Below are 12,331 nucleotides of genomic sequence, written 5' to 3' on the forward strand. Positions count from 1 at the left end.
CGACTGTCATCGTCTGACACCCGAGAACGACAACGACACGGCGACAAGAGAAGCATCGGTGATCGGTGAAGGCACTCCGAGCAGACCGAGCTGCTCCGAGCCGAGCCACTCCGAGCAGTCCGAGGTGTCGAATGGGAATGTGACGCGAGCAAAGTGGATTGTGACCCTCGTCTCTGTCTCGCGCTTTGTCTTACCTTGCACAATGAAAGTACGCAACGTGGAGTGAGTGGGGACACGGTGTTGGCAAAAAAGAAGAGGCGAAAGAAAGAACGAGGCGAGGTGGGAGAGAAATGGTCCGTCTGTTTCACCACGAGCCGTCATGGCTGAATCATTGTGAGCAATCGTGAGCGATTCTCGTTACATTATACGATAATAATAAATGACGCGCCGCGAGTGATTCATTAGAGTGATGAAAAATCGAAGTATTCGTTTCGATCTCGCGCGACAAGGACGTGCCTCTCCGCCGGATCAGTCGATCGACTCGAATCTCGAGACTCGATTTGATTGAATTTGATTGAGCCCAGGACGCTGGAGAGCTCCATGCCGAAGCTTCGCCAGAGGGAGATAACAGGGGGTGATAAAAGAGAAGAGAGACAGCGCGGCCGCCGCGTTTAGTGCGTGGTTCATCCCGGTGCGCTTTGCGCTACACGATGAACGGGTTAAGCCTGAGTGAACTGTGTTGCCTGTTCTGTTGTCCGCCCTGCCCGTCCAGAATCGCAGACAAATTAGCCTTCCTGCCGCCCGAGCCCACGTACACGTTTGTCGAGGACGAGGGCTCCAAGTTCTCCATTTCTCTATCGGAACGTGCCGAGTGGCAGTATACCGAACGCGAGAAGGAGTCGGTGGAAGGTTTCTATGCGAGGACGTCGCGCGGCAACCGCATAGCATGCCTATTCGTACGTTGCTCGGCGACCGCACGTTTCACCATTCTCTTTTCGCACGGGAATGCTGTCGATCTCGGCCAGATGTCGAGTTTCTACCTTGGGCTCGGCTCGCGCATAAACTGCAATATATTCAGCTACGATTACTCGGGCTACGGGGTATCGGGTGGCAAGCCGTCCGAGAAGAACCTATACGCGGATATCGACGCCGCGTGGCACGCACTACGTACACGTTACGGCATCAGTCCGGAAAACATAATACTCTACGGACAAAGTATCGGCACTGTCCCCACAGTCGATCTTGCTGCGAGATACGAGGTCGGCGCGGTAGTGCTGCATTCACCGCTCATGTCCGGGATGCGGGTTGCTTTCCCGAAAACCAAAAGAACTTGGTTCTTTGATGCTTTCACCAGGTAAGCAGGAAATGTCCTCCTTGGTCAAAACATGTTTTCATCGCAGGAACCATGCAAGTTCCAAATCAAGCGAGATGAGAGGATTCAAGTCAAAACTCGCATCAACATATATTTCTCATCCTTTTTTCACTCAAAAATTATTTCTCACCTTTTAACACATCTAGAAATTGTTTTCCATATTGTAACCTACAGATTAAAACAGTTAACAAGTATGTATTAGAAATTCACAGTGATTAGTAGAAAATCAATAGCTTAATACAAAAATGTTTTCTTTTTTATTTTATAGTAAAATTATTATCTTGTTGAGAAGCTACACAAGTGTGAAGTCGACAAATGTATATTTATGTCACATGGAAATGTATTTATGTAAATGAAACCTACATGTTGCATTCTTGTCATAATGCGTCTCTCTAATCAGTTTCTTACAGATTTTTTTTTATGATATCTAATAATGTATCTATTGCAATCTTGATATTTTGTTATTAGAAATTTTTTCAAAATGATCTTAGTAATCTGTGCCATTGTGATATCCAACGAGCATTTACTTTAGTGTATTTTAGTTTTTTACTAATTTCAATATTTTTAATACTAATTTGCAAATGTTTTATGATTTCACCAACTGTAATACATCTATTATTTCACAACAAGCTATTCACATGTTTCACATCACAATTGACATAGGTATGCGTGACCAACAAGCATGCTTTTTGTTTTCAACACATTTCCATTCTTATTTAAACTTGTTGCAGTACTAAAATACTTGAATTTGTGGAAAATAATTATTTATAAATTGTGTTTTTAGCCTCTTTTATAAATTGCAGTCCAGTTTTTATTTTTTATTTACTAAAATTTTAATGTTTTGAACAGTTGTGGATAGTATTTTCTTCTTCATTCATTGTTGTGTTTACAAAATACATTTAACTATTAGTATAATGTGTGAGTGAGGTATAAAAATACTGAATTGTGTTGCAACATTCCAAAAAATACTTCTGCTGAATGGAAAATAAAAAATTCCGATTATATATATTTGAATGTTATACTAGAGTCGTTCGACATTATTTATTCTATCTTTATATACTTTATCGTTTCTCTTATTATTTTGCTTTCCTATTATTTTCTATTTGTTAGGTAATAATGTATGCGTAAAATGAAAATGACTTCTTGCGCAAAGCCATTCTAAATTGAAACAGTTAAAGTGCAAAGATAATAAATTGCAGAAAAATGTAGGAAATAAGTAATACCGGAATTTAATTGTATTTATCAAAAATTTATTGACAGTATAATAAATAACTTTCAATGAAACAATTTATATCTTTTGTAATATTTTTTGTTTCTCAATACATATTGATTTATGTAATTATGTAGACATATTTTACATGTACAAAAATTATTTAAAGTTTATATCTTTAATGCCAATTTATTGGGATATGATTTATTTGTAGAAAAAAAAAGATTCTATACTCGGCTAACGTATCGATCGTAAATTTTAACTTTTTATCTAAAATAATTTTAATATGTTCTTTAATAAATTTCAGAACAGGAAAATAATAAATAAAATATAAAATAAAATAAAATAATAAATGAAAAAATATAAATAAACTTTCAAAAATATATAAGATTGATAGAAAAAAAATAGAACTTAACAAGGTTTAATATAAAAATTACTTTGTATATTGACATTGTGATAATGTATAAATGTAATTTTTCTATATTTCTTTACAGCATAGATAAAGTGCCGAAAGTAACGTCTCCTGTTCTGGTCATTCACGGTACCGAAGACGAAGTTATAAACTTTAGCCATGGTCTGGCTATTTACGAAAGATGTCCACGAGCAGTGGAACCATTATGGGTTGAGGTATTATAAAATAATTAATATTATATATATATTATTATATTAAAAGTATTTAATATTTTCTTGACCTTTTTTTGACTCATATTATTGTATCGTTACGCGCTTTGTTTATACTTTTCATATTTAAATTAAAGACTGCTATGTATGAAAAATTTTAAATACAAATGCATAATATAAGCACTGTGATCGATAAAATATCCAATGTATGTTCCATTATAAATGTGATAATAATAATCTTGGATATTTTTCAGGGTGCTGGGCACAATGATGTAGAGTTATACAATCAATACCTCGAACGACTGAAACAATTTGTAAGCGTGGAATTGATAAACTGACGGCGACTCAGCCTCTCCCAGAGTCAGGGAGGACAGGGAGGGGGCCATATGCATGCGAACAGTCAAGGACGTACCGTTTCCAACAATTCTAATACCATCAGTTCCATTTCGACAAGCTCACCAACGGAGAAGCTTGTCTAGCAGTCGCCTCCCACAGGGGAGAAGACACCTGTCCTTCCCTGTGATGAAGAATCATCTTTCGCCTCCGTAGATGATGTATTCTTCTTTTGTGATCAGCAGCAGGCCGTAAATCAGGAAACTTATTATTCAGATTCATTCAAGAAAACGCGTTCCAAAGACGAGTATCCAAATGTCGAAGATAATTCGAAAAAATCTAGTGTGAGATCGGAGAATAAGAATTCAAAGCAGAAAGATTCTTCTACGTGCACAAAAGACAAAGACCAGAACAAAAGCACCACCACTGAAAAAGTGACTGATTGTCACAATTTTCAATTGAACCATACTGGAAAGGTCGCCAAGAAACATACCTATCTACCAAAAAATTTGAAAAATCCCTTTGCTCAAAAAAATATTGTTCATAGAAGCTTAAAGAATTCATTTGGTCAAAGTCAGAAAAAGACAGATAGTCAAAGAACTCACACGACTTTAATTGATATACTTGTGGAGGATTGTCGACAATGTGCGATTGGAGAGAAATCGGTTGCATCATTTTCTAATGTTTCTGGTGATATTAAAAAGGATATTACTGATTGTAGAGGTACTTTTACTCAGCCTACTGAAAAAAAGTCTCCTGGATCTCGATTTAAGTACAATTGTACAGAGTCGGCGATGGACTCGGTTAACAGTAACAAAGACAGTAGGCAACGTTATTATAATAAAATCTCAATTGTAGATAATATTACAAAGTTTAAAAGGCCCGATACGACACACGCAAAGACTACAGAACTCACGAAGAAGTTTCCTTGGAATTGTACATGTACGAGTAAAATGAAGAGAAATCTTGACAAATGCAAGGAACAGGAGAAGAACGATTCTGTCGAAAGCTTAGATTCCTATAATGACGCAAAGCAGTTAAAAAAGAAAAAATCTGTTTGCAGTCCATTGAAAAAATTTGGCCGATCGTCTCTATCAGTAGGCGCTGACAAAATCACGATAAATTTGCCCAAGTATTCTCCTTGCGCAAGTAGATTAGCTGCAAGCTCAAAAATTTTGTCGTCTGATTTAGCAGCAGATCCAGAGAGTCCGCTTCACGTTCCACGCTCCAGAAGTCCGTCTCATGTCGATGTACAAACTGAGAAACAAACCGAGAACAACCCTTCGAAGAATTCGGAAAAAACGTCGATACAGGCCAGTTTGTCTCTAAATATACAACAGTTCCAAAAGCCTCGGTATACTCTGCGTAGTAGGAGTGTAGGTGACAGCTGCGTAACGTCCCCAACGAGTGAAGCGACTACCGTGAGCTACTCGCCTACTGGTACAGAGATATTGTCCTTAGAAGAAGTTGGACCGCATACATCATCGGCCGAAGGCTCTGGTAGTAGTTATTCAGAAGTCAAAGAGAAACCGGATGTCGAATGTTCTGACAAAGTTAGGAGAGCGACTTTGGAGACAAAGTGTTAATGAAACGTGGGACTCTCGACAACACATTAAACACGTGTTTCACGCCATTCTTTCTTCCACGTATATACGTATTTTACGTAAAACGATCACGCAGTTCCGTACGCCCGCGATAAACCCGTTCGGGCTGTAATCGCGCTAGTGAGAAACTGTACACAGAGGCGAATATATACGCGACATACCTTTATAAAATTTATTATATTTCTAGAATCGCGAGAGTATACATACTTGTGCATATTGAATATTCTTATCTACATATATACACACTCAAATGCACGCGTGTTTGCGTGGATATTAAGAGCTGTTTTTGCAAAATAGGCTACAGAACGTTGTTGCGACAAATGTGTCGAGTATTATTATTTTTATTATCCTCCTTAAAATTAGGATATCCAATAATTCCCGTGTGTGATTGTCGAAACATTTCTTTGTCTCGGGAAGTGCGACGAACGTTGATAGCATGTAGTGAAGAGATATCTCGCTGAACGTTTGCTTTTTCTCAATTTATTAAAAAATTAATATCTTATTGATTTTTTTATTCCATTAAAACTTTTAATCTTTTAGCTGTAAAAAGCACATGTATCGTAAGAAGAAACTGCCTCTCATTCGCGGAAAGCGTACGATCTCGTAAGACACCCACTATTTAAATTCACGGCTGAAAATTTTTTTTTTCGATTCTGGCAAATCTGGTTCAGCGAGAAAATTCGAATCTTTTCAAATTTCATGCTTTTGCGAATGATTGGTATTCCCGATGCCAATGGTGATGATAGTTGTAACAGTAATGAGGGCATTTGTTCTTATACCCCCGATAAAAACCTGAAAGAGGAGAATTGGAGATCTTCCAAGTTAATAAAGATTTTAGCATGCAATGGTCACTGCACAGTTTGGAATTAGCAGACTGAAACAAGAAACTATAATGATGAATACGCAGTGCGTCCCGCAAGAATACGTTTGTCGGAAGCTGAATAGTATAAAAAATTTGTCAACAATAAGAATGCAAATAGCTAGGGACAATATTACTGCCAAACTTGACTATGAATTAATTAATTTCTAAGAAAGTGAGAAAATGCATGAGGACCTCGTCTATAAAGATACGTTTCTCATTAGTATTTTTATATCTCGGTAATGTAAATACAATACACTAAACGATTTTTTCTTTATCGATGTATGCGACAGTATGAGGCGTTTGCGTGGAATGCCAATTGCGTAGATAATCGTGAGGTGCACTCTTTTGCGTAAAGCAATTTTGCTACTTTTTAAGGCATTCTATAAATTGTTGATACTTTTTACCTGTCAAAATTGTTTATCGGATATTGCGATGTCAATGTTCGCGAAATGAAAAAAGTTTTAAGACGATCGATTTTACTTACTAAGATAGGAAGTGATACATCGTAAGTGTAAGTCGGTTTTTACCGTTCAGGCTACTTGTGCCACAATGTCCTCGTAACTTGTTGGAAATGTTACAAGCGGAAAAATAACAAAACGCGACAGACATACGAAGAAAAGAAAATAATGCAACCTAGTTACGTAAAAACAAGATTTTGCTATGCTTCACACGGCATCCTTTTTTTACAACAAAGCTTTGTTCAATCTACACGGTGATTTAGATATCTGTAATAGATCTGATGATGGGGACATTCAAGCAAGAGAGATTAGTGATTTCATTAATATTGAATGATAAGTATTAAGCGTTACAAATTTATCGAAAGACATTTCAGTGAAAACAATTTTTTTGGCTTTAGTGTTGATTCTTTACTGAAAAATTAAAAAAGACACATTGGAGAATTTTATTCTCATATGAAAATTAATTCTGAGCTACAAAATACGTAAGAAATAAGAAATTCATACGTCAAATAATGCACATCATAAAACAAAACGAAACATGTACGCTGTGATACTAAGAAAAATTTCAGAATCTTAGCAAGTAAGATTCAAATTAAGTCTTTATTAATCCTTGGTAAATACCGCAACTCTTATTATATTTTTGTTACAATGGGCCTATATCAACTTATTAAGTACATTTATTAAATCAAAAAATTCATGTGAAGCAATAATTTTTTAAGAATACCATATATTTTGAACGTAAGACTTTGTTATTGATATTTTACTTTTAATTATAATAAATTATAATGTTAATATTTTTATATTTAGAGATCTAAATGATATTTTTGAAAATTTCTTAGTATTGAGAATTTAAAGTAAAATATCGATCTGTAATCGTTTACAATTTGAAAATATTAGATTTAATATTTCAACATTTTTGCTAAAGGAAATTGGCTAAAAAATCTATTGTTAAAAAAATAATGCATCAAAAGCGGATATTCAACACATCCTCTTAACATGCGTGTGACGTTGTTAGGATTGTTATTTATGTAAGTTGAGCAGAATATTTTCTCTCTATAGTCGAAAAAATAATGGCACTATTTATTATCAGATTATTATAATACAATAAAATGTTGAGTAGCCTACTTATATACATAAAATCTTATAAGTATCACTTGAAGCATTCCCTGAAATTAATAGAAATTAATATATATCATGTCGTATAATACTTTACACAGACTTATTTTCATTTATATATCCATCAAATTCTTACTTGAATGTCTCCAGATTTCATTTTCACGAGCGACAATACCCTTATATCGCATATATTAGCGTTAGATATAGAGTCGTCGAATTCTGAATCCAATTTATTTAATATGAAAAATCTATTTGATATTGTATGGCGGGCTGACAATTATATTATCACATGTGATAATTTAATATGTGATAACATAATGTTGTACGAGGTGCCAATAAGTCAATGCTTTAAAATCACTTCTATTTGTATTGTCCAAATCTCTTTTGTTTTGCACGGAACATATACATATACATTAACAGGGCCGGCTGTAGAAATTAGTAAAGCAAGTATCCATAAGATACACTTGCAATAATCAAAATTTGAGAAGTAGATGTAAAAAGTGAACGTGTTTCTTATAAAATTTAGATATTGATTTTTGATTTAATGAAAATATTAAAATGTTAATTTTTTTCGAGTTATAAGTCATCGTGCTTTCTTATGGACTTTTTCCGAATTAAATTGCAGGAATGAAAATAAATAATGTGTCGAATATAAAATAGATGATTAAAATAATGATTTATTTTGATGTGATCTTTACTTTAAGAAAATTTTAAAAAGCTTCTTACTAACTATCGAAAACGTCGAATATAGAGAAATAAAAAAATCTTTGCACGGCGTTTTTACTAAAAACATTGTTCTAGATTTTATCATAGATAATATGTTCACTTTTTTTCCAATTATGCGACATTCTATAGTCAGAGGCGACAAACTTTCAATGCAGTATTTCGATTATGTGTTTTGGTAAACCTTTACCAAAATCTGCAGCCATTAGTGCAATGTATAGTTATCGATAAAAGTCTGCAGAAATATTATTAGGAAAAGTATAAATGAAGGAAACGGAGGCAGATAAAAATAGTAGAAAATTGTTTGTGAAGCGGCAGAAAACTTAGAGCCGGTCTTGTGTAATCTAGTTCCTGTTATCATGTCTCAATTTATATTATTCAAAGTGTACTCCATACCTCGTTATTATGCATCAGTTTTTATTTTTTTTTACTCCCAACCGATTTCTATATAACTATCGCTGTTGATCGCTATTTTTATTCGCGATCTCTGTTTCAGTGATTGATTTAGAAGGCCAAGAGATAAAACTTGCAATAAGGATCGAATTACGTTGTTGTTCATCAGAGAGATTTGTATAATACGCATCGATTTCGAGATACTTGAATTCTCTCCTATTTTTTTTTTCTTAAGTTTTAGGATAAACTACATCTCTCCCTCTCTCTTCTTTTCCTCTCTCCCTTTCTCTCTTACTTTTGCTCGCGTTTCTTCGCTGTCCCTCTCCTCCACGCGCTCGCAAATGATCGACCGGTTTTGAACAGTACTATCGTCTTTCATGATCGCGTCGTCCAGAAAGAAACTGGTACTCTCGATGCTTCAAGCGAGTATCGCGGATTCACGATGCGTTGATATTCGTAACTGTACATAATAGCGTATAAACTAAGTAATAAGAAAAAAAGCAACATTACGTATTCGATGTTCTCTTCGGTCGTATCTAATGTACTTACAAAGGGGAGAATCCATTTAAGGACAAAAATACGTTTTGATAGCGAAGATTATAGCTGTGATTGTTGAAGGTAAAAGTAAGGGAGAGAGACATTGTGAAGGAGCAAATCTATATATAGATGAATGCGAGAAGCTTTATTATAAACGCGTACGTTTGAGAGGAAATGAAAGAAAGAGCAGGAAAGCTTGTTCTCGAACAAATATCGGAATCGTTTATTTAGCGCATTAGAACATAATTAGGGAAATAAAATAATGACATTTGTTTCTTTATATAAGATCGCGTAGAAAGCGTAGAAACACCGCTAGATATATATTGCCCGAATAAAAAGGGTCATTTTAGAGTTTTATACTTCCATCGCACTTGACTTGGGCGTACTATCATCGCGCAGTACTTTACTAATCCTGTGGAAAACGTTAACACAATGTATAATTATGATGTAAATTACATGTTTAAGCACATATTATCAATCCAACGTGTTTTATTTAACCAATGATAATGACCTAGGGGGGTTGATGATGTCTATGGTAGAAATTTTGCAAATTAAATATATATTATGGTAATTGAGAAATAATTGAGAGCAATATTCAAATATGAAGTATATTCATGTATATTAATTAAACAAGGTTATTTACACACAATCGCGATGTGGCAAAATTTGTTCACGAAAGATACTTTGTCGTATTTTCCTGAGCGAATATGTATCGTTAAGATAACTTTTTAACAATCAAAACTATAGTACGATTCGAGTAAATTGCATTGCTTACGTAGAATGTCCGAACGTAGATTTAAACATATCGTCCCGATATCATGTTTCTTTCTATCGTTTTTTTTTTAATTTTATGCATGTTGCGCGTAGATTGTCACCAATGCGCTACTTTATTTCGAAGGTCAATGCATTTCTGCGACGAAGAAGAAAACGTTGTGCCGTGTATATAGGCTGGTTCACCACTCCGACCGGCACCTCCGCGACTCACCTGCGCTGAAACCTGATGCCGACGATAAAAATGAAAACAGGTTACACGGCAGCTCGCGCTCGAGTGGCTACGCTGTATCTCCAAGGAATAAAGTTGGTCGCTTCAAGGAAGAGGAACATCTTTTTCGTTATCGCGTGCATCCCAAATTAATTGCACTTTCTTTCAATTGAGGATCAAACATTTTCAAGTTGATTTGTCCTTTACAAAAATGTCGAGGGATCAACGCTTTCAGCTTTAATGTTATAAATGATTGGAAGTGGATGGATCTTTGTAAATCATATGAAATATGAGAATTGGCAAGGAGTGGACACAGGCTAACGTATACATATACTATATCTGCGAGTCTGATCAGCTGTTCGGAGAAAAAAAAGCAAAACGTAGAGACAAACATGAGACAGGTGGATCGGTTGACGCAAATAACGAGATAGAGTAACGACGCTTCAGAAATACTCTATATTTATTTTATCGTAGGTTTTTCTCGGATAAATGTAATAATGCAAGCGGATATAGTAGTCAGTAGTGTATGCGCCGAATTTTAATGACAATAAACGGCACATAATCATTATAGATTACGCGAGTAAACAAACAAAAATCGAAGCGCGCGTATTTGGTTTAAAAACTTATATTTATAAAACCTCAGATAATAATAGAAAAAAAAAGAAGAAACAAAGAGATAGGTTCTCTTCGTAAGAAAGGTCACGAATCGCGAGACTCCGACGCGGTAATGTATTATATATTACAGCCCATAATGGGTGCTTTCTATTTGGTGACACAAGTTGACGCAAGAATAGTCTTTGTTACTTATAAAGTACAAAGAGAAGTGGAACGACGTTTGTGTCATTAAATGGAAAACATCTAATAGACTCGGACTTAAAATAATCAGACGATATTCTCTCACTTTTTCAATTTCTCTTTGAGACATTCTTCGCATTAGAGGTTCTAAAATAAAAAGATTTTTTTCAGAGATTATAAGAAAAAGAATAAGGAATGTAATGTTAAAACTTTGCTTTTATAAGAATTATAGTTTTTATCCAGTTTGATAATTAGTAGTTTAGATAGTATTTTTTTTTTACGAAATATCGATAAGACGCGGCAAGATCGATATACGATAGAATTAATAAAAAAACAGGTTAATAAGGGACGAAATTTGGCCATTATCATGACGTCCGTAGCCATACAAGTGGTATAATACTTAGTCTGCAAGCAGAGTCTTGCGCTTGCTCTTTGCCACATGCTGCTGTTCATTGTCCAGACTCGGTCCCCTGGATATACTTTTTACTCATATAGCAGTGCATGTTCACATACAAATACACGCTCGCGCGCGCGTACATAGGCATCTATTACGGTCTGAAATAACTCGTGGCGAAAGAGAGCATGCACGCACGATATAATCACGTTATATCGTTTAACATTATACGTGTACATGTTACACGCGTCATCGCTTTGTCTCGTAACGCACTTCCGTCGCGGAAGCGGAGTTATCACTATAAATTTCGAGGATAAAAAGAGTTTCGCTCGCACAAAAAATCTGGGAAAAAAGTTCCATACGTGATCGCACTCACACGCGGTGAAAGCTCCCTTTTTTTTTTCGCTTTTGTAGTTGATTATATCAATCGATTAATTTTCCTCAGCATTTAGTTGATTAAAATTTTTTTTACATCTGGTGGTAGTATCGGCCCTTAAAACAGAGATAAATATGGACAAACGTTAACTGACGTTGGTAGAATCGGCCCTTAAATCGATTAAAGTAACCGCTGCGATTAAAGTAACCGCTCATGAGAGTCTCTTTTATGGCAGATCAACGATCCGGAGCAAACGCAGTGCTTCACCGATACGCAAATGACGTACGTCGGGCCATATTTGTCTCAAATTACAAATTAACGAGAAACTCGCTCTCGTATAACGTACGTATGTTGCGATACTTAACACGCGCATTTGTAGACACGTGGTCGCGTAATACGGCTGTTGTCGCGTTCTTAATGCGATATCAAGGATTATGATGTACACGCTGCTATCAGGGCGCGGCGATATTAAATGTTTGATTTATATTCGGTCAAATTGTTTGAATTACACGATAACATATGAGCGTGACCAATTACTTCTCGGTGCTACAAATGATCGGTCAATGTTAACTAATTACATTATTGTCTCGTTACTCGATTAACGGCATCTCTTTA

At 35.6% G+C, this 12,331-nt stretch overlaps 2 protein-coding genes across 2 annotated transcripts; both read left to right on the forward strand.

Moving 5' to 3' along the window:
* The first annotated feature begins 650 nt into the window (after positions 1-650).
* Positions 651-3,716, forward strand: LOC108768002 (protein ABHD17B). The gene is made up of 3 exons (XM_018518194.1): positions 651-1,294; positions 3,017-3,149; positions 3,398-3,716. Exons 1-3 carry the CDS (start codon positions 651-653, stop codon positions 3,479-3,481), a joined length of 861 nt encoding a protein of 286 aa, XP_018373696.1. The 3' UTR covers positions 3,482-3,716.
* On the forward strand, positions 3,530-7,107 carry LOC108767987 (uncharacterized). Its single transcript, XM_018518161.1, has 2 exons — positions 3,530-3,551; positions 3,639-7,107. The coding sequence occupies exons 1-2, from the start codon at positions 3,530-3,532 to the stop codon at positions 5,060-5,062; spliced, it is 1,446 nt and encodes a 481-aa protein (XP_018373663.1). The 3' UTR covers positions 5,063-7,107.
* The last annotated feature ends 5,224 nt before the right edge of the window (positions 7,108-12,331 follow it).

This window comes from Trachymyrmex cornetzi, unplaced genomic scaffold (genome assembly GCF_001594075.2).
Source record: "Trachymyrmex cornetzi isolate Tcor2-1 unplaced genomic scaffold, Tcor1.1 scaffold745, whole genome shotgun sequence".
NCBI classification, from domain to species: domain Eukaryota; kingdom Metazoa; phylum Arthropoda; class Insecta; order Hymenoptera; family Formicidae; genus Trachymyrmex; species Trachymyrmex cornetzi.